This window comes from Polyodon spathula, chromosome 1, assembly GCF_017654505.1.
Source record: "Polyodon spathula isolate WHYD16114869_AA chromosome 1, ASM1765450v1, whole genome shotgun sequence".
NCBI lineage: Eukaryota > Metazoa > Chordata > Actinopteri > Acipenseriformes > Polyodontidae > Polyodon > Polyodon spathula.
Genome location: NC_054534.1, coordinates 97,179,629 through 97,206,367, shown reverse-complemented (window position 1 = coordinate 97,206,367; position 26,739 = coordinate 97,179,629). Strand labels below are relative to the sequence as shown.

The window sequence follows — 26,739 nt, the reverse complement described above, 5'->3', positions numbered from 1 at the left end:
CACAGTGTCTCGCACCCACTGTGAAATGTGGTGGAGGATTGGTAATGATCTGGGGGTGCTTCAGCAAGGCTGGAATCGGGCAGCTTTGGCATGAATCAAGCCAAGTACAAGGTTGTCCTGGAAGAAAACTTGCTTCCTTCTGCTCTGACAATGTTCCCCAACTCTGAGGATTGGCTTTTCCAGCAGGACAATGCTCCATGCCACACAGCCAGGTCAATCAAGGTGTGGATGGAGGACCACCAGATCAAGACCCTGTCATGGCCAGCCCAATCTCCAGACCTGAGCCCCATTGAAAACCTCTGGAATGTGATCAAGAGGAAAATGGATGGTCACAAGCCATCAAACAAAGCCGAGCTGCTTGAATTTTTGCGCCAGGAGTGGCATAAAGTCACCCAACATCAATGTGAAAGACTGGTGGAGAGCTTGCCAAGACACATGAAAGCTGTGCTTGAAAATCAGGGTTATTCCACCAAATATTGTTTCTGTTGTTTAAAAATGAATTTTGAATAAATGAAATGAATGAATGAATGAAACTTATTTTCTTTGCATTATTCGAGGTCTGACAACATTGCATCTTTTTTGTTATTTTGACCAGTTGTCATTATCTGCAAATAAATGCTCTAATGACAATATTTTTATTTGGAATTTGGGAGAAATGTTGTCAGTAGTTTATAGAATAAAACAAAAATGTTCATTTTACCCAAACACATACCTATAAATAGTAAAACCAGAGAAACTGATAATTTTTCAGTGGTCTCTTAATTTTTTCCAGAGCTGTATGTATATATGTGTGTGTGTGTGTGTGTGTGTGTGTGTGTGTGTGTGTATATATATTATATATATATCTTATATATAGATATATAATATATAGATATATATATAAATTAACGATATATCCTATAGTATTTGTCTCTCCAACAAATTATGCAGACAGTCATATCAATCAATCAGTCTTTATTTTTTATAGCACCTTTCATAGTGGACCACCATCACAAAGCGCTTTGCAAGTTACAGTAAAAACAAAAAACATAATAGGTGAAATATAGTAAAAAAAAATGCATTAAATACAGTGAAGTGCATAATACACGAAATAGTGAAAAACTGTGCATAATACAGTAAATACAAGGCTAGGATGTAAAGTTTTCTAAAACATTGTCAATGGGAGGGGGAAAAGAAAAAAAAATATCTATAGCAACAACACAACAGCTAATAAAAGATGTCAGGCTTAAGAAGCATGGAAGGCAAGACAGAACTAGTGGGTATAGTAGGGTAATGAAACCTTACCATCATAATGCAAGTAGAAAACCTTGTAATGTTGTGCTAGTTATAGTGGCAGTAAAGATGCTGCAACCTAATGGAAAGCATCTGGGCAAAATACACCTGATGAACAATTAAACATAACATACAGTAGACTCGTTAATCTGGGCTGTAATTTACCTATATTACAAATTAATCACTCCTGATAAAATGCAGCTGTAAAAACGAGACTTCACTATCAGAATTGTATGAAAAGTTTGTTAAGCATTATGGCAAAGTGCCCGCCCCTTTCTGTATTTTGTGTTATATGTTGTATGTTACTGTTGGTGTATAGTCATTGGTACACGGGATATAAACGGGTCTGTGTAACACGAGTGTTTAAAATGCATATTTTTATTTAGGCACGAGGATTGCACAGCACTTCACGTGCAAGTAAAAAGTAATAATATGTGAGCACGGGGAATTGCACTTTCTTAATTCACGTGCAGTTGTACCGCGACTCCAGTTGAATGATTGATTAGCAGTCAAGTCTCGGTACAGCTGCATAAAAGCAGCATGTTTTCACTCACTCGGTGGTGGTGTGTTCGGTGTGGAGAGGAGAGAATTAAAAACAAGAAAAGTAAACAAAGTAAAATATATATAACCGTTGTTTTCATTCACAGTGGTTGTTTGTTAGTCCACTGTTTGTTTAAGTGTTAGTCTGTTTTGTCTGTTTATTTTGGCCTCACGTGCCGTGTGCTGTTTTTGTTACAAACCTTTTATTTTCTGACTGTCTGTTCATTTATTAAATGCTGAGCGCGACCATTAGCTTAGCTCCACCAAACTCCAACGCAGCCATTTCCTGGTTCCTGTTTCTGGTCTGACTTCCTCCACTCTGGCAGTCTTTGTGACAGGCATTTAAAGATGTGTTATATTTTTTATCCTCTTCCAACTGTTTTATTCATCAGTATTAAATTACAAAGACCGGTACAGATTCTGGTCAATGCAAAAAAGTATAGATTTCTGAAAAAATCTTTTTTTGTCTGTATTTAGCTGTTCCCTAGTGTTTGTACAATCTGTTTTTTTTAAATACCCACATACACCTGAAGAAGAGAGATTTGAGGTCTCGAAAGCAAGTGTCACATTGTGGATTTAGTTTGCAGCCCACAACCTATATTATATGTGTCTGTTCACAGTAATAAAATACAGTAAGTGAAAATCTACTCATGCAAATAACTGCAGAACTAAGCTTTGCTTGCTGCTCATCCACACATCAAACAGAAACTTCGCAACCATCTGTTATTTAAATAACACTTCCAGTTTAGTTCTGCCTGATTTCTGCTGGGTTTCTCAGTGCAGCACACTTGGTGCACTCTGATGTCTTTGGCTTGTTTTTTTAAATATTATCCTCTTAATTTGCATATGTACCATCATCAGCAGCTGCAATAGAAAACAGAATTTTGATTCTGGTGCTACGTGTATAGAATATCATATCCAAGCAATATTTGATTTGTTTTTCTGACTAACTATTAAATCATGCCAACGTGGAATTATATAAAGTGCAGTATATTATTTTTCCACTAGATGGCACTCCACACTTGGAATAATAATAATAAAAAAAAAAAACTTGAATATAAAAATATGAAGCAGTGAATATTGCTGTACTTTAAAAACAAGGGCATATTACAAAACAGTAATGCAATAAACCTATAACTGTTAACTTTTAAAGATAAAATAAATGTTGAAGTACAGTTTCCACATGTTCCCCCAGACACTTGAGTACGATGCAAATGGGTTTACAAATGCTGCCTTAATGGGAATAGAGAATCTTGTTGGTACAAAAGACATTGATAGTGGATAGTCAGAAGGAATAAGAAAGAAGTCATTAGATCTTGCTGTGTGATGTGTTAAGGTCCAGTTGAGCTAAACTCTATTCCTCAAGGGTTATTCCATCCTTGGATAATGTTCTGACCATGTCCTGCTGTTGCTAGCAACAATTTGCCCACATTAGGTTTCAGTAGACATTTTAAAATGCTTGGAAAAAAACCTACACTGATTAGTTTCAAAAGAACTACATTTTAGTACTTGTCTTGCTGATGTCCTCATAAAAATATAAATAAATGTTGTTAGCCATCAGCTTATGGAGCAGAGAGATAGTACTTTCCAATTGTACTGTATTTGCACTTTTGTTATGAGCTAACTTGACCCACATATGAAGGTGTACAGTAAACCACCTCTTGGGGCGTGCCCAAGCTGTTGAAAGGTTAAAAGTTAACAGCAAAAAAATTCTGTCATTTTGTCTTTTATACATTTAAGAACTTTGTGAGTTTGTTATGAAAAGAAAAAAAAAAAAGTGGGTGACATTGGCTCATTTCAGGTTGAATGCACTGTGAATAAAGGTTTAGCAGGCTCTCTAGGTTTAATGTTTTCCTTAAATTCTATTACAGCCGATTTCTTTAATTCTGTACTGCTATTTCGTTAACTACAGCAACACCAATTTAGGATCTACTGAATTTGATTTCACTGATTCAGAAAAGGTTTTTCTGTCTGACAGACCTCTTAGAAGTCAGTGCAATGATGCACACAAAGAGAGTCTATGACAATATATACTTGGACTTCCAAAAAGTGCCACATGAAAGACTAATCCTCAAGCCATCCATGGGAATAGAAGGTAGTGCATGCAAGGGGATACAGAGCTGGTTTAAAACACAGAAAGCAGAGAGTAGTTGTAAGAGGGGAAAACTGTATCTCCATCTTTGGACCACTGATGCTTCTTAGCTACATCCGCTTACAAGTAGCAAACTTGTCAAATTTGCAGACAACACAAATCATGGGGAAATGGCCGACATGCCTACTGCTACCCAGGAAATATGAGAAAGATTTAGACCGCATACAAAACCGGGCAGTCCAGATGAATACAGTACAAACCCAAAGAGGTAATGATGAGGTTGCATAATGCACTGTCTGCTTATTTATTCCTTTCTGCTGATGTGTAATTCTTACTAATGTCCTGATAGGTGCTTCAAAGAAACCCTTTAAATAATTGCTGTAATGAATTTCCAACGTGCAATTGTGGACGTAACGGCTTTCCAGTGTTTCTTGTAAACATATTTTCATACTATTCAGTTGTCCAGTTAGTCTGACCAAAATAACCAAGTTACAAAAAATAAGTTCTATGAAAATCTATAAAGAGTTTAACAATCTGAACTTGGAATACTTTGCAACCCCTTTTATAACATGTTCATTTGATATGTGTTTTGATTCTTTTATTAAGATGTTTACCGTTTGTAACTTGTGGCTCTTGTGCTGCCTCATAAGAGAACTTCTTTGATAGTATGAACATTAATATAACTAATACAGTGCCTATCAGTATTTTGCAGATGCACTTTTTATTTCCTACAGAAACCATTTAAAAAAAGACATGGACCTTTTTCTTTATTCTTTTTTTTTGGATCTGCATCAACCAAGCTGAACTCTGAAATCCATTAGAGTTTTCACAGCTGAGCAAACACATTCTTCATCTTGTCCATTTGCACTTCTGAAATTCCTGGCCAGTAGAGTTCCTACCTGATTTATGACTTTGACTGTGGTCATTTATTTAAAAACGTAATTATGAAAACTTTGAAAGGTTCTTCAAATATAGCTGTACATATCGCCCAAGGGCAAGTACTTCCCTCAGAATCATGTTTCTCACCTTTTGACTAAAACCATGATATTGTGAATGCTACAAAATCTGCAATCTAATATCATTCAGTTTGCTCTAAAACAAACAGCATCATTGAATGCACCCTGGAATACTCATGGATGTGAAATATCAAAGAATACATGTTGATCAGGCTCTGGTTTCAATACTATAAGTTGTCTGAGGCATTTTTTGGTCTGTACCAAGTTTTTAACAACATAATTTGAAATAGTATTATTATCCCCTGCTGTACATCCTTCTATCTGCATGTGACGGATTTTTACATACAGTGCCTTGCAAAAGTATTCAGACCCCTGACCAATTCTCATATTACTGAATTACAAATGGTACATTGAAATTTCATTCTGTTTGATTTTTTTTTTTTTTTTTTAAACATTTAAACTCAAAATCAATTATTGTAAGGTGACGTTGGTTTTATGTTGGGAAATATTTTTAAGAAAAATAAAAAACTGAAATCTCTTGCTTGCATAAGTATTCAACCCCCACACATTAATATTTGGTAGAGCCACCTTTCGCTGCAATAACAGCTTTAAGTCTTTTGGGATAAGTATGTACCAGCTTTGCACACAGTGTCTGAGTGATTTGCTCCAGGTTGTTCAGGTTGGTTGGACGACGCTTGTGGACCGCAATTTTCAAATTGTGCCACAGATTCTCAATGCTATTGAGATCAGGATTTGACTGGGCCACTGTAGGACATTCACCTTTTTGTTCTTGAGCCACTCCAGTGTTGCTTTGGCCTTGTGCTTGGGATCATTGTCCTGCTGAAAGGTGAATTTCCTCCCAAGCTTCAGTTTTTTAGCAGACTGAAGCAGATTCTCTTGCAGTATTTTCCTGTATTTTGCGCCATCCATTCTTCCTTCAGTTGTAACAAGATGCCCAGTCTCTGCTGATGAGAAGCATCCCCACAGCATGATGCTGCCACTACCATACTTCACTTTAGGGGTGCTGTGTCTTGAGGCATGGGCAGCGTTAGGTTTGCGCCACACATAGCGCTTTGAGTTTTGGCCAAAAAGCTCTATCTTGGTCTCATCTGATCACAAAACATTTTCCCACATCGCAGCTGGGTCACTCTCATGCTTTCTGGCAAACTCCAGATGTTCTTTCAGATGGTACTTTTTGAGTAACAGCTTATTTCTTGCCACCCTCCCATACAGACCAGTGTTATGCAGAGCTCTTGATATGGTTGACTGGTGCACCATTACTCCACTCCCAGCCACTGAACTCTGTAGCTCCTTCAAAGTGATTGTTTGCCTCTTTGTGGCTTCTCTGACAAGTCTCCTTGTTTGAGCACTGAGTTTTGAGGGACGGCCATTTCTTGGCAGTGCCTGGGCGGTGTGATGCAGCTTCCACTTCTTGATTATTGATCCAGCTGTGTTCACAGGGTAATCCAAACACTTGGATGTTATTTTCTACCCTTTCCCTAATCTATGCATTTGTATTACTTTATCTCTAACTTCTGTAGAATGCTCTTTGGTCTTCATTTTCCTTCAGATTCACAGCCTTACCAATGATCCTTCAACAGTGGGGTTTTTATCCAGAAAATGTGACAGCAACTTTAATGGTTCACAGGTGGAGGCCAGTGGTAAGGTAATTGTGACCTCGTTAGGGCAATTTCTTTCATCAGTGCAAACTGGGAGCTTCCACAGCACAGGGGTTGAATACCTATGCAAACAAGATATTTCAGTTTTTTAATTTTTCTTAAATATTTCCCAACATAAAACCAGTGTTACCTTACAATAATTGATTCTGAGTTTCAGTGTTTTAAAATACAATATCAAACAGAACGAAATTTCAATGTACCATTTGTAATTCAGTAATATGAGAGAATTGGTCAGGGGTCTGAATACTTTTGCAAGGCACTGTGTATCTAGAGAACTGCTTATCAACAGTGTCATATGAGCCACTGACCCTGGGTTATTTGGTTATTCACTTTTGGTTTAAATTTTTAGTTCCACTCAAGTTAACTACTTTCACTGACAGTACTTTACTGTAACCTTGTTAGACTGTCATAGAATCATTTCTAAATCCCCAGCTTGTGCCCTGCAGCGTTTTCCCCATTGTGTAAATGTTTGATAAAACACAGCAGTATTTGGTATGTTATAGGGGGTATAAATTAGACATTTTCTTTTGAATGGCAGCTCACAAATCAACCAACTTCTCCAGTAACCAGACACAAACATCTAGTAGACTGAAGTGCTAAAAGGCTGTATGCATAAGTAATGTTTCCAAAACAAAAGAGAGAACTATTCATTTTTAAAATTCTGTAGTTTCACCATGACACTGCATTTGAGGGCACTACAGTTTCATTGTGTGTTATTCTGGGTCAGAAGGTCTTAACAAAGAAGTTAGTATTTTACCTTTTAGCTACAGCTTTATTCTGTTTCAAAATGATACACATATTTTAATTTGTATAAACTTCCAAATATGTTGCATGAAGTGACTATACTCCAGAGACATTGTGAAATTTTCCATGTCAGTTAGAAAGTGCTGATGGCTGCTGTGACTTGTCTTATTCCAGATTGCTACAGACCATTTGTTGTCTGGCTCTTGTTTGCACACTGTCTGACCGTGAACGCATTTTTCATAAGTCACCAGTTGCTGGCCCACGGGGGCTATAAAAGCAAAGCGAGTGATTGTGGCTGACAGTTTTTTTCTCTGTGAGTGCATTGCTCGGCCTCCTGTGAACTGCACCAACCCTTTAGCCCTCTGTGCAACACGTGCAGTCGTCCAAAGCAAATCTTTTATTATTTTTAATTTACTGCTTGTACGCTGTTAATTAACTGTGTAATAAACAATTGTTTGTGGTTTCTTATTCATGGCTCATTCAGAACACTGCCTCTAGAATTCTGACTAAAACCAGAAAAAGTGAACATATTCCTGTTCTGGCCTCATTGCACTGGCTCCCTGTGAAGTTTAGAATTAAGATTTTTGCCTTTAATTGAATGGATTAGCACCCAGTTACTTACAGGAATTATTGACCTCATATACTACTAAACAGGTTGCTAGTTATTCCTAGGCTGAATAAAAATACAGGAGGAAGGGGCTTTTCTTGGAGAGCTCAAATTATGGAATGCGCTGCCTCCTTCTGTCAGGGAAGTTGGGACTCTTACTGTGTAAGTCAAGTTTGAAAATGCATTTTTTATAAAAATAGCTTTTCTATCTGAGCTTTCGTTTTTACAATCAAAACTGCATTTTCTTTTCGAATTTCAAAAAAGGACAAATTGTATACATTTTTTGCTTAAACTCTTAATTGTTCTATTCATCAGGAATAGTAATACAATGTATTTTTTTTTTTTTTTTTTTTTATCTACTAAAATAGCCAGATTGAAAAGTATTTTCCAACTCAAGATACTGACAGACTGATGCATGCTTCTGTATTTTCTAGCAATGATTATTATAATGTCCTGTTCTTTGGTATTCATAGCCATGTTATATCTCGACTGCAACTTTTACAAAATGTTGCAGCTAGAATTAACCGATGCATACATATTTCACATTTTATCTGGAGAACTGCTTATCCAATTGTAATACAATTGGGAAATACTTTAGCATATCATTATACCTCCACTGGGGATGCATTTCCCTGCTTGGGGATATAGTGGAGACAGACGTACATAAGCATGATGATGATTTGAAAGCAGACATAGTGTCAGATGCACCTTAAATGCAGATAACTTAAATGCGATACCTTCACACCAAAACTAAATGCAAATGTGACATATACCAAATACATTTCAAATACTTTTCCATTCCTCAGACATTGTTTGATTAATCTATACAAGCATTAGTACACTTTGTCCATATTCATAAAACTTACTGTCTCCTTTACCGCACCGGTAACACTGTTTAACATGACGGTATTTTATTGGGTGATGCATAAACCCAAAAGCTCAGCATAGCAATAATTACATTTTACAGGGTATTTACCCATTGGGCTTATCAAGCACTTTATAGTACTTCTGTATCACAGACTGTAGACACCTTTACGATAGGGTTGACTTTCCTGAGTAGAATGATACCACAATGCTCTGTTGTATTTATTGTATATTTTCTAGCCATCTAACATATATGCAGGGTATTTTATAGTCATTAATAGTTACAGCTGGTGATTTACTCCAAACAAAGCAGCCAGTAAGAGACAATTGCATAAGTTAAATGACCTACCTTTGCTTCTCAAACTGTGTCATTCCTGGTTGAGAAGATCATGAACAGATACGTTTGATTGAGCTGAATGCATGGTAATTGTAGAGGTGTGATTTGCAGGTCTCATCTTGATAGATCTGGGTTACACACAGATGAAAACAACTTTTACAGTTTATTGAACAGTATTTAAATGCATTTCACATGTTTTTGAAACTTTCCAACGATTTTAAGTACAAATGCAAATACCAAGTGACATGCAAATATATATGTGGCAGGCTGGCAAGTGGATAGAGGCCCAGAGACAGACTGCAGTTCAAAAAAATATACTTATTATAAATAGATACAAAAATAAAAAGGCACAAGGGCCAAAACAAAAGGGATTGAAACACAAAAAGAAAGACAAAAAGCAAAATGTACAAAATAAAGGTTTCCAGGCTGGACAATGCCTTCACTGGATTTAGAAAATTGAAAAAACCACCAAACCTGCTTCCTCAGCTCCCTCCTCCCAAATGAGAAGCAGAGGCCTCCTTTTATGTCAGGTGGTTGGGTGCTGATTGATTGTTAATTAACCTAATCAACTAATCAACCCCAGCCACCTGAACATAATAAACCCAGGCAGGTAGGGGAAATTAACCCCATCCCTGCCAATTTAAAAAGGACAGAGCTTTGCTCTGCCACAATATAGTTCACAGTTTTGCATTTAAATACATTTAAATGCAAAATTAATAAATTAATTAGTCTGTTTAAAATAATGTAAAATGAGACATTATGCACTATACATGTGATATATAGTACCTATATAAAAGTGTCTTTCAAACACTGCTATGACAAAGGAAATATGGTAAAAAGTGATTTTATTTTTTTCTTGACAATAGTAGAGGTTTGTTTTGAAGGAAAGTGTGCAGAGATGCTCTGTTGTTCCTTCAAGGTTTTTTTCTTTGTTTTTATTCACAGGTTTGCTATGTTTTGTAATGTTCGGATACCCCGAGAAAACCTGCTGAACAAAACAGGAGATGTCACACCGGAAGGACATTATGTCACGCCTTTCAAGGTAATGAAGGTTTAGCTCTTCCATTAGGGTGATGTCAGTTAATATAAGTTAAACATTAAAAAATCAGTAAATACAAATTTGTGGCTGGGAATTTGAGTGGGGGAAAAAAAAAAAATTCCAGTAGTAGGTTTGCGTTTTATCCAAACGAAAGTAGATTTTTTATTTTTTTTTTCTATTAAACCCATACTATAATTTGTCCAATTGAGCGTATAATGCTAAAAGACTACTATTGCTCTGATAATGAGTTTTATTCAAGTTTTATCTGTGGCTGACCAAGTACACTGTGGAGCAGTTGGAGCCAACGGAGTTAACAGTCTTACATTTTTTGGAACTAGAAAAATAAAATCCACTAGGCATTTAGAATTTCACAGCATGATGCTGTTTGACTACAGTAACTGTACTTGATGCCTTTTTCATACGGTAGCATTTTGTTCTACACTGCTATACTAAATATAAATATAACATTTTCTTTTTTTAAGGACCCCAATAAGAGATTTGGTGCCTCACTTGGTGCCTTGTCAGGTGGCAGAGTATCTATTACGAGAATGGGAGTCATAAACCTCAAACTTGCCATGACAATAGCAATTCGCTATTCAGCAACACGACGGCAGTTTGGACCCAAGGAAAACGAAGAGCTACCAGTACTGGAATATCAAATGCAGGTACTGATGGGAAATATCTTGTTAGGTTTTAGGTTGTTAGTACATTTAGTTCTGTATTAGTCAGGAATGTTAATATTCTTTTTTAAAAAAATAGTTTATTTCACGTCTTAACTAATTGGATGTTATTCTTCCTGCCACACAACTTGTCTTATTTGAACAGATACGATATTTACGTCCGTAAATAGACCATTGCTGCTGTCCTTTATTAAACTTATTTCCATTCTGTTTTAGCAATGGCGTCTCATTCCCTATTTGGCTGCAGTGTTAGCCTTGGACCATTTTTCCAAAACTCTCTTCATGAACTTCGTTGAGTTTCAAATCGGCCTAATGATGAAGGACAAGAGTGAAAGACAGGTACGTAATGAAACAGTATTTTTAATTGTAAAAGGACTGCTTCTATTTAATATCAAGAAAGAAAGTATGTATGTGGTCTCCAGAGTGTGTGTGTGTGTGCAATGCTGAAAATCATCAGAATGTCTTATACCAATTTTGTGTTGTAGATATATCACCATTTGGCTGTTTTGCATTGGTCCACTGGATTCACTACCAATAAGGGGATATATAGTAACAAGTATTATGTAACAGCTTTTAGTATAGAACTTTAACTCATGATTTATACCACCCTTTGACTGAACAATTTGAATCTGTATGATTAACACCCTGGCAGCCTAACAGTTTCTATTCTTCTGGCTCTTTGTTTATAATATGGTGCAGTCAGAACTTGGCAGAGAGATCCACGCCATATCTTGTGCCAGCAAACCGTTGGCTTCCTGGACAGCTCAGCGTGGTATTCAGGAGTGCAGGGAAGCCTGCGGAGGGCACGGCTACTTGGCCAGTAAGTAGATTAGCAACTGACTCAGTCACTAACTTTTATCCTGTTATGTGTTTGTAACAGGTGTGGAAAAAGTTTTAAAACGTGTTACTTGAGTAAAAGTACTGTTACTTGGAAAAAAATGCAATTAAGTAAAAGTCAAAGTATCATATCTAAAGTATCATACAAGTAGCCGCCCTTAAATACTACCCATGGAAATCTGCCTAAAAAAACTAAAAAAATCCATCCTTCAGGCCTCCAGTTTGTATTCGCTTCTAATATTATTGACCTTTTCCTGCTTGATTGAAGAAAATCTCTGCTCTTATATTCTACACATACCCTGAACACAGTCTGTCATGTGTACTTCCTAGCTGCCCTTACTGTATCTATTTAAATTTAGAATAGCAAATATATATATATTTTTTGTTAAACTCAATTGAAAAGTAATCTGCAGCTATAGCAACTACTCTATTTTTATTCACAAGCTGTAAAACAAATGGATGCAGACTAACATTCAAAAACTATTTCAACTAATCACCAGCAACCTGTTCTGACAGCACTGAGAATAAACTTTATGAACACAATAGCACAATTACCAATAGCACATTAAAAAAGTAGCCTAACAATAAATAAGATATTTAGCTGGCTGTACATATATGTACTCGGATCCTATTTAAAAAAAAAAAGTAATAATAATCGATAACAAACACTTCACAAAAGAGGGTACAAACAGGGTAAGTAAATATTGTAATTAATTATAGTCCTGTATTAAATTGTTATTTACGCTGCCACTGGAAGTTGCCAACAGGGTCCACCGCTTCAGTTAAAGCAAAGAGCATGAACAGACCACGGATGTTTACTGAGAAAACCGCATTATGGAATACTGAGATAAACGCTTAGCAACAAAAACTAGTTCTTATGCTACCTAATGCATGCAGCTAAACGTTGTGTTTGCTGATTGGTTATTTTAAAAATCAAAAGAGTCTGTGGTTGGGCCTCAACATATCATGTCATCATCAAAGCAAGCAGACACTTGCCCAATCAGAATCCTACCCAGCGTAAGCATCAGTGTGCTGAAAGAACGAGTAACGAGATGCTTCTGGGAAATGTAGTGGAGTAAAAAGTACAATATTTTCTAAACAAATGTATTTGAGTAAAAGCACAAGTATCCCAAAAATAAAGTACTTAGGTAAATACTTAAGTAGTGTAATGAGGTATTTCTACTTCATTACTTTACACCCCTGTTTGGAAATGCCTTTCTTTTTTCTTTTAGATCAAAACATTGCTCAGATATACTGCATGATTCTAAATGTCACATGAAAAGGTATTGAATCAAGAGCAGTGAAATGCGAGTTGATTTTTGTTTCCAGTTAAATATCTGCCATTTGATCTGCATTGTTGGGAATCATTAGACCTTAATTCTCTGATGCCCTCAATTTATTCAGCACTCCTAACAGCAGGGGTCCCTGTGGAGCTAAGAAGATACAAAAGATTAAATTATTCAATTAGTTGGGACATCCTTTGTTATTTGTTCCTAGTGGATTCTAACTGTAGAGATTCCTGAGAAATGACTAAAGTACTTCAAGGCATCATTAATCAGTCCAGTATGTATATATCTCAGAAGGCAAGACCATAGTAAAATGTATGTTGAATCCACAGACAAGGCAGATATTGTTTATAGCGTGACACAGATATTAAGTCCAGTAAACAGAGTAGCTACATCATGATTGGACAGCAATAACCAGAGTTCTATCACTTCATCTAACAGCTCACTTAGCAGCCCGGCAACCAATAAAAATAGCTTGTTTGCAGTGAACTAGGAAAGAATGCCATAATTATCAACCGTAAAACCCAGCCAAATGATTCAGCCTGCACTGTCCAACTTTTTTTTTTTAATATATTTTTTCCACCAGCCTGTAGTGCAAGTAGCTAGACAGCTAATTTATGGTTTATTATTTGGGGAACGCAGATCAACTGTTATAACTAGAAGTCTGCTGTATTTTATCCAGAAATGTCATTACAGACTAGCAGTGGCCTGCTGCCTTGTATTTATTTATTTTATTTTTTTTTACATTTTTAATGTAATTTATTTTTTATTCATTCTTTTTTTTTCTATCTTTCAGTGAATCGCCTTGGTGACATTCGAAATGATAATGACCCTAACTGTACATATGAAGGAGATAATAATGTACTTCTGCAGCAAACCAGCAACTACCTTCTGAGCTGGATCAATGCAAAACACCAAGGTATGGTATCCAGTCACCCTTTGAGGAACTTGCCCATGCATCATCTACAAATGCGGTGTGAATTTATTTGCACATTTTCTATGTGACAAACTCTTTCCTTTTACCAGATTCGGCCAAGTCAACACCCTGGTTTGAAAGATCCCCCCCCCCCCCCCCAATTAATTTCCATTTAATAGCCATGTGCAAGTATGCCTGAGGGGAAATATCACTGCACATATGAATAAAACTGCCTAGAAGTAGTTGCTATGTGCATTAATGATTCAAACAATTGCTTGCATCATCAATAATGAAGGTTCAGCTATTTGTATATTTTTTTAGACCCCTGGGCGTTGACTTGGCAGAATCTGGTAAATGTTTGGCATTAAAACTCAAAAGCTTGGATTAATGCATTAGCTTGTGTTAAAATCTGTTTTTGTTTTCAAGTCAAATGAGTTTGGTGGTCTTTGCAGCAGTCCACTTCTTTATCCATTTAGAGGGTGGTCTTGTTTGAGGCATGTTCACAGAGCAATATGGGTAAGCTCACATTTGCCCTGCTATTTGTGATTAATCCTCATTCTGTAATTGAAGAAAAGTAAGACAATTGCTGGAACTGCTGAGGAAGAAATATATGAAGTATAATAATCAGATCAGGGAAGCAACTCTTATATTGGCAAAGAATGATTGGCAAACAATAGTGTTCTTGTAGTGACTGCTTGAGCCTTGTTTTCGATCAGACCTTTCCAAAACCCACAACCCCACCAAAATACCTATTTATTTAGCTCTGTATATACAGTGCCTTGCAAAAGAATTCAGACCCTCTCACAGTTTTCACATTTTGTTGCTTTAAAGCTTGCAGTCATGACACTTTGAAGTAGGAATTAATGTGTTATATACACAACCTACTCCACACATTCAAAGCAAAAACAAAAATAAGTAAATAGATAATTAATATGAAATAAAAATGGAAAAGTCTTGATTGCACAAGTATTCAAATCCTTTGCTGTGGCAAACCTAAATTAATTCATTCAAAATGACCTTAACGAGCCACACAATTAGTTGAATGGCCTCAGTCTGTGTTCAGTATTAGTGGTTCTCATGATTTCAGAACACCTGTCTCTGTGTTGTGGTCAGACGAGACTAAATCTGAGCTTTTTGGTCTTAAATGCCAAGCGTTACGTTTGGCGCAGACCCAACACAGCACATCTCCCAGTCAGCACCATCCCTACAGTCGAGCACGGTGGTGGTGGCATCATGCTATGGGGATGCTTCTCCGCAGCAGGGACTTGAAAGCTTGTTAGAATTGAAGGAAAAATGGATGAAGCAAAGTACAAGCAAATACTAGAGGAAAACCTGTTTCAAGACTCAAAACTGGGGCTAAAATTCACCTTTCAGCATGACAATGATCCAAAGCACAAGGCCAAAGCTTCATAGGAATGGCTTAAGAATAAGAAAGTGAATGTCCTTGAGTGGCCCAGTCAAAGTCCTGACTTGAATCCTATTGAGAATCTGTGGAAATACTTGAAAACTGCTGTCCATAAGCAATCCCCAAGCAACTTGAGAGAGCTTGAGCAAATCTGCCAAGAAGAATGGGCACAAATTGCACCAAGCGAGTGTGCAAAGTAGCTAGAGACTTACCCAAAAAGACTTGGGGCTGTAATTGCTGCCAAAGGTGCTTCCACCAAATATTGAGTTGACGGGTCTGAATACTTATGCAATCAACATATCTCTGTTTTTTCTCTTTAGGTTTTACTGACATTTACTGTAACTTATCTTACTCTTAGAAGTCTTCAGTTTGAGCATTCGAAATGTTAAGTTTAAAAAAATGTGTATGCATCATTTTGTAACTATACAAAATGGGACACCATAGGAGGGGTCTGAATACTTTTGCAAGGCACTGTACATGCCTCATTTTAGCATCAAATAAAAATATAGGAAGGCTTGGTAATTTTTTGATAAATAGTTTAAATGGTTTTTAATTTACTATAAATTAAACACTGGGTGAACTGCTAGTTTTATGGAAATCTTCAACTTGTTTGCAGACAATGTGACTGTGACGTCTCCACTGGGATCTGTGAACTTTCTTGAAGACTTCAAGCGCATTTTGGGCAGCACCTTTACAGCCACCACGGAAGAAGAATGCATGGACTCTTCAGGTGCATAATATTTATTAGATTCTTTGTCTTTAATAATTTTAAATAAATATATAACAGTAAAAACCAAAAACTCTATACTATGATACAATAACAAGAAGAATATATATATATATAGAATATCATGTAGGGGGCTGAAAGTTAGAAGATGATATCCACTCCGTGCAAGACCAGTGATTTTTGCTGCCCTTAAGTGGGGTGGAAAGCAGCTTGTATGTTACAGCAACCCATAATATATTTTATGCCAAATAATGAAACAGTAACTACAGCTACTCTGCATGCTTAAGTGTTCTGGAAAGTGCTGCACCATTTCCATGGAAAATGTCAGGACTTTTAGATACAGCATGGCAAGCATAATATGTGTCTATACTGCCTACCATTCCTGTGTAAAATATACTTTGGTATTGCTCTAGGTTAGACTAGAGGCTTAGATACAGCCTTAGTGATGCACAAATAAGAGATGTCAGTGAAGGGAAAGTTAAAGATAGATTTTCAGGCAAACTGGCTGAAGATTTAGCCATGGCTGTATTTTAATAATTATAGTGGTCAAATGAGTTGTTTGGACTGCAGTGTAGTTTGTTAATCGCTGTTACAAAACGGCGATGCGGAGCAGCAGGGAACCTCAGGCGATGCGGAGCGGCAGGCAACCCCCAGGCGATGCGGAGCGGCTGGCAACCCCAGGCGATGCCAGGCAGGCATCCTTGGGCGAAGCGAGGCAGGGAGTCAGGACAAGCTGGGGTGCGAGTGTTGGCCCTCTTCTCGGCCACTGCGGCCGGACGGTTCTTCCCTGTGCTTCCCTCAGCAGCCTATGCAAGGGGTGCTGAGGACCGCCAGCATCTATTCCTGGTCCTTCTGGTGCAGAGAGAGGCAGCTCCTGCTCCTCTGCCCCTGATGGTGATGGAGGCAGAGAAAGCTCCAGCTCCTCTCCTCGTGATGGTGGTGGAAGTGATACCAGCAGGCATTCATCCTTTGCTGGTGGGGGAAGTGATACCAGCAGGCATTCATCCTCTGCTAGTGGAAAAGGACCCACCAGGCATTCACCCTCTGCTGGTGGAGGTGGCAGAGGCAGAGGCAGCTCCTGCTGCTCTGCTCCTGGCGGTGGAGGTGGCAGAGGCAGCTCCTGCTGCTCTGCTCCTGGCGGTGGAGGTGGCGGGGGCAGAGGCAGTTCCTGCTGCTGTGTTGCCAATTTGGAGGTGGGTGCGGCGTGTAGTTTCCTGGTGACGGAGGTGGGAGCAGCGTGTAGTCTACCCTTGTTACAGGGGACTGGTGCGGCTCTCCCTCACTTGCAGGGGACTGGTGCAGCTCTCCCTCCTGCTCTGGAGACAGTGAAACAGCATGCTTGCGCTCAGCATTTAATGAATTAACAGAACAGTGAATAAAAAGGTTGTAACAAACAAAAACACAGGAGACGGCACTGGTAGCCAAAATAAACAGACAAACAAAACGGACTAACACTAAACAAACACGGTGAGCTGATATTTTATGTTATGTGATTATTTTATTATTATTACCTCCGTCTTCACACCCGTTCTCCACTCACCGAACACACAAAAACCCTGAGTGAGTGAAAATATGCAGCTTTTATGCAGCTGTACCGAGACGCGATTGCTAATTAATCATTCAATTGGAGTCGCGGTACAACTGCACGTGAATTAATAAAGAGCAATTCCCCGTGCTCACATACTATTACATTTTACTTGCACGTGAAGTGCTGTGCAATCCTCGTGCCTAAATACAAATATACATTTTAAACACTCGTGTTACACAGACCAGTTTATATCCCGTGTACCAATGACTATACACCAACATTAGCACACAACATATAACACAAAATACACACAGGGGCGGGCACTTTGCCACAGGCGGTGTGTTTTTATTTATTTCAGATATTTGTGTCAGTGGGGTTGCTGTCTCGTACACTTTTAAGACTTTAATAAGGTTAACAATCTTTTTTAAGGATCATCTGTACCTTCAAAGTGATATAAACATTTGTTAATGATTTGGAAGAAAGTGTTTCTCCTAAAGCAGTGGTTTTCAAGCTTTTTGGACCTCTTCACCCTTTCCTCTAGTCTGTGGTACTGGACAGTGCTTTAAGGTTGTCATGACGGACACGTCAAGCCTGGGCTGGGGAGCTGTGTGGAATGCCAGAGGTGCGCAAGGTGTTTGGAACCCCCCTTGGCACGGTCTCAACATAAATGTTTTGGAGCTGCAGGCAGTTTACCTGGCCTTGCAGTATTTTCTACAGGAGGTTCGAGGGAGGCATGTGTTTGTCCATATAGCCAACACAACAGTGGTGGCTTACGTTAACCACCAGAATGGCTTCAAGTCTCCCAGTCTCTATCGCATGGCCCGCAAGCTTTTTCTCTGGGCACACGAGAACATCCTCTCACTGCGGGCAGTACATTGCCTGGGGTGACCTCCTCTCAATGAGACTCCCCATCGCCTCAGGGAGGAGGCTTCACCCCGAGGTGGTGAGCCTCATTTGGGAGAGGTTCGGGAGAGCAATAGGAAGCGGGGACCCGCTGGCAGTAGAAGACTTGGCACACCAGTGACCAAGGCAGCTGTTATATGCCTTCCCATCGCTTGCCCTGCTCCAGCTGTGTGGCCCAGGAGTCTGGTTTTGACCCTAATGCAGTTCCTGAGCGGCCAGCTGTTCTGTCAAGCAGGGGGGACTTTATGCATCCAACCCATCGAGTCTGCAGCTCTGGGTCTGGCCCCTGAACAGCAGCATTTGAGCCATCTGGGTCTGTACAATAGGGTTATTGACAATGTCAGCATCCACACGTTCCCAATACAGGTACAAGTGGGGCGTTTTTCAGATGTGGTGTCTGCCTTCTGGGTTTGACCCCATGACTTATCCCATGGCAGTTATACTGCAATTTTTGCAGGACCTGTTTGATGAGGGGAAATACCCCTCTACATTAAAGGTCTATCTGGCAGCTATTTCAGCTTGCCATATCAAAGTTTACCCAGGAGATCACTTCCTGTTGGGTCAATTTTTGAAAGGAGCTTGGCGGCTTTGGCCGCCTGTAAAGGATATTGTTCACTGTTCAATTGTTGTGCACTCATGAAGCCTCCATTTGCGCCCTTGCATTCGGCTGAACTGAACATTTTATTGCTCAAAGCGGCTTTCTTGCTTGCAGTCACCTCCGCAAAAGCAAGTGAGTGAGATGCAGGAATTTTCAATTTCAAAAGCCTGCTTAATTTTGGCAGAAGCTAGGACAAAGGCTACGCTCCATACCAATCCTATTTATTTGCCGAAGACTATCTCGGCATTTCATGTCAACCAGTCTGTGGAATTGGAGGCTTTCCATCCACCTCCTTCCCAGTGTGGCAGAGAGCAGCAGCTCTATACTCTGTCTGGTGCTGGCCCTAGTATATTCTGTTGGCAGGACAAAAGGTTGGAGGCAGTCCAAACAGTTTCTTGTCTAATATGGGGCGAAGTCCCATGGTCAAGCCCTGTCTAAACAACAACACAGACTGTCCAAATGGATAGCAGAGACAGTCAGGACTGCCTATGAGAAAGCCAACTTGCCCCATCCAGAAAAGCTTCCCGCCCATTCCACCAGGAGCATGGCAACTCCATGGGCTTTATTCCAGGGTGCATCTGTCAAAGACATATGCAATTCAGTGGTGTGGGCTACTCCCCATACCTTCAGTAGGTTCCTCAGACTTAATGTTGTGGATCCTCAAAACCCTGGCTTTGGAAGTAGAGTGTTAAGGGTGGCTTGGTTATACTCACCCATTAGGTAATAGTTACATTTCACGGAACCAGGGTTATGATAATAACCTAATGCTATTAGTTCTGTGAAAAACACCATTCTTTAAAATAATATTAGACCCTTCTTTAAATTCCTGACACAAACTTAGATGTACTGCATACAGCTATGGCCTAAAGTTTTGGATCACCTAGAATTTTAGGATTGAGATACAATTAAAAAAAAAAAAAAGCAAAATGTGTAAATTCTATAGAGTAATGCAAAACGTTTGGCCATAGTTGTACGTTACGCATTTTTATTACTTAACTAGATAAATGCAATTCTAAACATCTGATCTGAAGACCACCTCCATATCTAGTCCTGCAAGTGTGACATACTGGTATGGTTAATAATATTAGGGTCTTTTCTCCCGTAAAGCAATAACAATAAAAAAAAAAAAAAAACCTACGTATTTCAGTATATTACAAACACACTGCTGTATGGTTAGAATTTTTTGGAATATGTGTTTATTTTTTTTCCCCAAAAGACATCGCACTCTTCCTGTTTGGTCCATGAATGGGGTCTGCAGAGCCAGATACTTGTTCTGTGTCCAGTTTCCCAGTTAGAAGGGCAATGTAAGCTTTGGGCAGACAGTAGTGGTTATTATACACTACCTAACTGGTTTAACAGCCATGTGCAACAGTGTCCATAGTATATATAAAGTCATTTTACTGGAATTTTTATTATAACATTTTCCATTTTCACAAAAAAAAAATGTTGAGATAAACACTTCAGAAATAGATCCATTTGTTTAGATTCAGAATGACTTCTGCTCAAAGTAACATTAACCAGTCAGACCAGTCATAAAGTAAGTGTTGTGCAAAAACTTGCTCACCATGACATTATTAAAAACTAAAAACAAGCTTTTCCAGTAAGCAAGCAGGACTGAACCTTTCATAATGTATTTAATTCAACAAAGATTTGTACAGGGAAATGTGAACCTTGAATGTAGCTCCTCCGCAGATGTGAAACATATGTTGTGCTTATTGACATCATACCCCAGATGGTGAGTCACTGTTGTTGCTTAGCGATGATGAGTAGACCTGTCTTGGGAGGCATGTTATACCACCAATTGTTTCCCAAAATTGTAAACAGCAAGTCTGTTTTAAACAGTGTTTTTAAGGGGAGAAAATGGATCAGATTTAATAAAAGCAAACCTAAAGCAATAACATTTGTACATACTATGTTCTCAAGGTCAGCTGTCCAGTAATAGATATAAACATGCCATCTTTATAATTAAAAGTAATTTTATACTCACCTATTTTTTGTTTCTTTGTCCACCCAATTAAAAAATGTATTTAGCTATAGCTGCTGTAAAAATATACAGTGTTCACTTAAGCGTTGTTCTCCATAACAGCTTGTTCAATAAAAGATGTCAAAACACTGAAGTAAAGACAGAACACAAAAACACTGTACATCACAGCTCCTATATTGCTACTATATTGCAATCATTGCATAGCTCTTGCTCAGCTCTGGGCTAAGGCAAACACACCTCATAAAATAGCTTACACTGTATGACCTATTCTGAGAAGCGCAAATTGCTGAGATATAAATACTGACTTTTTTCACTCTATTACTAGAACATCTGTATTTCTGGTGCGGATTGAAGCATTTATCATCAGTACCAAAAAGTGGGGTCCCTAAGTGGCTAACCTGGTAAAGGCACGACGGCGTAGTGTGCAGGGCAAGTGATTAAGTCAAGGGTGAGCTTGGGATTACACAGGGAGAGTCACATTGGCTTTGGAGCTCACACAGGTTAGGGAGACAAAATCGTTCCAGTGGATCCTACCTCTAAAATCCTATAATGTGTACTTTGTTTAATTACATTGTGGCAGAGCAGGGCTCTGCCCTTGGAAACACTGGCAGGGATGGAGTTAAATTCTCCTCCCTGCCCAGGTTGATTGCCCCAGGTGGGAGCAATCAACTAATGTAATTAATCAATTATCATTTAGCCACCTGGCATAAAAGGAGGCCTCAGCCTCCTAGTAGGGAGGAGGAAGCTGAGGAAGCAGTTTGGCGGTCGGTTGGTTGGCGGTTGGCGGTTGGCTGTTGGCAAGATTTGAATCCAGTGAAGGCATTGCCCAGCCTGGAAACCTTGTCTTTGTAAGTTTATTTTTGTATTGGGTTTTTTGTTTGTGTTTAAATCCCTTTATTTTGCCATTGTGCACTTTTATTTTGTGTTATTTATAATAAAATTGGTATTTTTTTTGAACTGCAGACTGTCTCTGGGCCTCTATCTACTCGCCAGCCTGCCACATACATAATGGTGTGTTTTTATTTTTAACCTGGCTTAATGTCTCCTGTAAACGGCTGGAAAGGCTTCTGAAGTGAGGTGGTTTAAGATGACCGCTAAGGACTTGCAGCTGTAATTTTGCCCTTGCTGCAACTTTGGCAAATGTATGCTAATAAATGGAAAATGTTGCTGTTGCAGAGGGGATAAAGGACATTTACAGCTGGAGCCCCTAATATTTAAAATTTAGATAGATGGTATCCCTTCATGGCACCTTGCCATGCATCAAAATGGACAATGTACCTTTTCACACGTGTATGAGCCTTACCTGTGTTGCCTTTGAATTAAATGTGTTTCATGGAATGCTGAGAAGTGGTAAATACAGTGGCTGTCAAAAGTATTCACCCCCCCTTGGACTTTTCCACATTTTATTGCGTTACAACAGGAAATCAAAATGGAATTAATTAATTTTTGCCACTGATCAACACAAAAAAGTCCATAATGTCAAAGTGAAAATTAAAATCTACAAATTGTTCTAAATGAATTACAAATATAAAACAGAATAATTGATTTCATAAGTATTCACCCCATTTGCTATGATGCACTTAAGTAAGCTCTGGTGCAACCATTTGTCTTTAGAAGTTGCTTAATTAGTTGAATGGAGTCCACCTGTGTGCAATTAAGGTGTTTCACATGATTTCAGGTTAAATACACCTGACTCTGGGAGGTCTCACAGTTGATTAGTACATTTCCTAATAAAAACTACATCATGAAGACGAAGGAACATTCAAAGCAAATCCGGAATAAGGTTGTTCAAAAGCACCAATCAAGGGTAGGATATGAGAACATTTCCAAGGCATTGAATATCCCCCAGAGCACAGTAAAGTCCATTATTAAGAAATGGAGAGAATATGGCACAACTGTGAATCTGTCTAGAACAGGCTGTCCTCAAGAACTGAGTATCCAGGCAAGAAGGGAACTAGTCAGGGAGGCCACCATGATGCCTATGGCAACTGTAAAGGAGTTACAGTCTTCCATGGCTGAGCTGGTAGACACTGTGCATACAGCAACAATATCCTGGGTGCTTCACAAAACTGGCCTTTATGGGAGAGTGGCAAAAAGAAAGCCATTGTTGAAAAAAACTCAAATCAAATCTTGGCTAGAGCTTACCAGAAGGCATGTGGGAGACTGTGAGACCAAGTGGAAGAAGATTCTATGGTCTGATGAGACCAAAATAGAGCTTTTTGGCCTCAACGCTAAGCGCTATGTTTGGCACAAGCCTAGCACCGCGCATCATCCTGAGAACACCATCCCTACCGTGAAGCATGGTGGTGGCAGCATCATGCTATGGGGATGCTTCTCTTCATCAGGGCCTGGAAAGCTTGTGAAGATAGAGGGGAAAATGGATGCAGCAAAGTGCAGAGAAATCCTGGAGGAAAACCTGCTGAAGTCTGCAAGAGACCTGGGCCTTGGGAGAAGATTCATCATCCAGCAGGACAATGACCCCAAACATACAGCCAAAGCCACACTGGAGTGGCTTAAAAACAAATAGGTCAATGTCCTGGAGTGGCCCAATCAAAGCCCAGACCTCAATCCAATTGAGAATATGTGGAAAGAGTTGAAAATTGCTGTTCACCAAAGGTCCCCATCCAACTTGACGGAGCTTGAGCAATTTTGCAAAGGAGAATGGGCAAAACTTGCATTGTCCAGATGTGCAAAGCTGGTAGAGACTTATCCAAATAGACACATGGCTGTAATTGCTGCCAAAGGTGCCTCTGTCAAATATTGGCTCAAGGGGGTGAATACTTATGCAATCAATTATTTTCTGTTTTGTATTTGTAATTTATTTAGAACAATCTGTAAATTTTATTTTTCACTTTGACATTATGGACTTTTTTTGTGTTGATCAGTAGCAAAAACTCCTAATTAAATCCATTTTGATTCCATGTTGTAACACAATAAAATGTGGAAAAGTCCAAGGGATGGACAACTGTTTAAAATTGCAGACATATAGCAGCTTTTTATTTCACTTTTCTTTTATAATTTTGTCTTTAAAAAAAATAGAGATTTTTCTTTTAAAGCTTGACAAAGTTCTTTTTGAGAGGCACTGTTTTTGGTTTTATATATTTGCTTTCTTTTTTTTTTTTAAACTCATCCTTCCTTAATTGTTTTTTTTATCCTCCAGTTCCATTGGCAGCCTTCAAATGGCTGGTCTGTTTCCTGCTGCGAGAAAGTTACCAAAAACTAAACCAGGAGAAAGCATCTGGAAAACCAGACTTCGAGGCGAGAAACAACAGCCAGGTAAGCAAAGCCCAGTCTTCAGCTCATCCGCTGCTGTTTTCTAGTCAGAAGATCAGATACAGGCTCTCATACTTAGTCATCAGTTATCTTGATGGACATGCTTAATTTTACAAGAGCACCCTTACAATGTAGATAAATGAGAAACTCGGTAAGACAACCAGTCTACTGTCATACATAGTTCTCTCACAGTTTCTCCCATCCTGAATAGTGGCTACTATTTCATTATTAAGAGCAGTACATGTGCAGTGTCTTCCCAGTACTTTACAACACAGCATAACTGATTTAGGGAATATGTCTAACCTCCTTTGTTTATTCACTGTGGTAGGTCAGCTGTGTGGCCACTTATCTGAAAAAAGCACTGTCTGATTTCCTGCAGCTGTCACTGATTCAACCTCTAATATCATATACACAAACCATTTGAGATGTCAGCTTCATGTCTGTCAATTTTATTGAAACTTCTCTGAGAAAATCTAACACCAACCTTTGCTTTGAGCTGTGACTTCTTAAGAGAGCTTCCATTTTGGTAAACAACTATAATTTATGATGTATCTAGGTCAAGTTCAATTAAGGGGTGTCACACAAGAAAATACAATCTTTTTTGTGACAGTAATTTTACAATGCTGTCACTGCCACACTGCCAGAAGCTTGTATCTCACAGACCATTTGAGAGAGTGTATTCATATGTTCTGGGTTATATAAACCATATTGAGGCCATATGGCTTTTAAGTTTCTTGGGTATAGAGAGACAATGTTTTCAATATACTTCTATTATTTGGTAAACAACTGTTTCTGTTTTTTTTTGTTTTTTTTTCCCATTACTTCAACTACCAATGCAGTCCAGTATAAATGAACTATTTTCGTGTTTTAACTGCTGGCTAGTCAATGATACAGACCACACACAGTGAGATATTGTCTTTACAGTTGTATCCAGCAAAATTAACCGTTTTTAAAGCCACATTGTTTTAACCACTAGCGATTTTGATAATAAGCCTTTTTTCACTTATCCATCTTTCTTGCTCCATCTGAGATGCCCCCCTGTTACAGATCTATATTATTATTTAACATTACAGCAGTGTCCATGCCATTGCTGGCAGGGGAAACAAAATTACAGCTGCAAGCACTTGAGTTCATGGTTTATACTTTATAATAATGTTAGTATAGGTTCTAACCTTTTCATCCTTTGATAAGGAAAGTAGCCAGAAATCGTTGGCAAACATTAAACGGAAAGGGGGGTGTTCTCCTTCCCTTATGTTCTGTCAACATTTAACAGTAAATGTTTCCTGAAAAAAAAGATGTTCCCGGCATAGCATCATCAAAACAGAAAATATCAAAATTTTCCATTAGTTTTAAGAAAAATATTTTTCAAAACAATAGCTGTGCTCGGTGATTTATAAATTGTAGTTTTTCAATCAGCCTTTTGAAGGCTGGCGCCTGCTTGACATAAATAAATAAATATCAGAGACTGTGGAGTTTTACAATGATAGAAAATATGGAATTTATGTTTTGGATCAGGTGGCACTGAAGTATTCCCTTAATGCTGGCTTGACAGTGGCCTTTTCAGGTGTTTTACAATGTATTGGACCTAGCAGCCATCAACTCCTGGGTATTTTACAAAGAATGCACAGAGAAGAATTTACCAAGGAGAGAATATATTTTACAGTTAGAACAGGAACTTTCCAGTAAATGCACTCCACGTGGAGTGCAGGATGCGCCCTGTAGTCTGGGGATCGCAGGTTCGAGTCCAGGCTATGTCACAGCCGACCGTGACCGGGAGTTCCTAGGGGGTGGCGCACAATTGGCCGAGCACTGCCCAGGTAGGGAGGGCTTGGGTCGGCAGGGGAATCGACGGCTCACCGCAAATCAGCGACCCCTGTGGCCGATAGGGCATCTGAGGTTCTGCAGTCGAGCTGCCAGATCTGTGTTGTCCACCGGTGCTATAGGTCTGGTAGCCTCGCTGTGGATCTGCAGTGCGAAAAATTACGTTTCGGAGGATTCGGCGGGGGGTTGAGTCAGCTGGGCGTTGCGAGCGAGGATACAGATAATAATTGGGCACACTAGATTGGGGAGAAAAAACCAGGGTAAAAAATTGGAGACGACTAAATTTAAAAACAAGGAAAAAAAGAAGTAACAATAATGATTGTATGTCTTTGTAACCTCCAAATATAGTAAAATAATATAGCATCTGCATTGTAGCTATTGAGAGACAAATTAGTTTAGTTTCACATTCCGATATATTGGAAGTGAAACATTACTCAAAATGACTCCTAACGATGACAGATTTTATTGTACAGCTGAAAGACAATTTCAGTGCTCGCTTTGACAACTTCAGCATTCCCAGGTAGTTCATTGTTTTTGTCTGTGTTCCGTTTTCAGTCAACCCCGATGGTGATTTCTCGTCCCATGCAAAGCATGTGCTTCCCACAATCAACTAAAGCTAGTAATATATTTGTGGGCATCTTTGTTGCTGAA

General features: G+C 38.9%; 1 protein-coding gene across 4 annotated transcripts in view; it reads left to right on the top strand.

The window, feature by feature from the left end:
- LOC121324953 (peroxisomal acyl-coenzyme A oxidase 3-like) overlaps positions 1-26,739 on the top strand; it is a 62,970-nt gene that overhangs the window by 14,213 nt on the left and 22,018 nt on the right. For all 4 annotated transcript variants that reach the window (XM_041267189.1, XM_041267198.1, XM_041267205.1 and 1 more), the window contains 7 exons: positions 10,037-10,133; positions 10,613-10,795; positions 11,027-11,149; positions 11,510-11,630; positions 13,730-13,852; positions 15,871-15,984; positions 24,155-24,270. In XM_041267189.1, the coding sequence (XP_041123123.1) occupies positions 10,037-10,133; positions 10,613-10,795; positions 11,027-11,149; positions 11,510-11,630; positions 13,730-13,852; positions 15,871-15,984; positions 24,155-24,270 (877 nt within the window). The remainder of the gene's footprint in view (positions 1-10,036; positions 10,134-10,612; positions 10,796-11,026; positions 11,150-11,509; positions 11,631-13,729; positions 13,853-15,870; positions 15,985-24,154; positions 24,271-26,739) is intronic.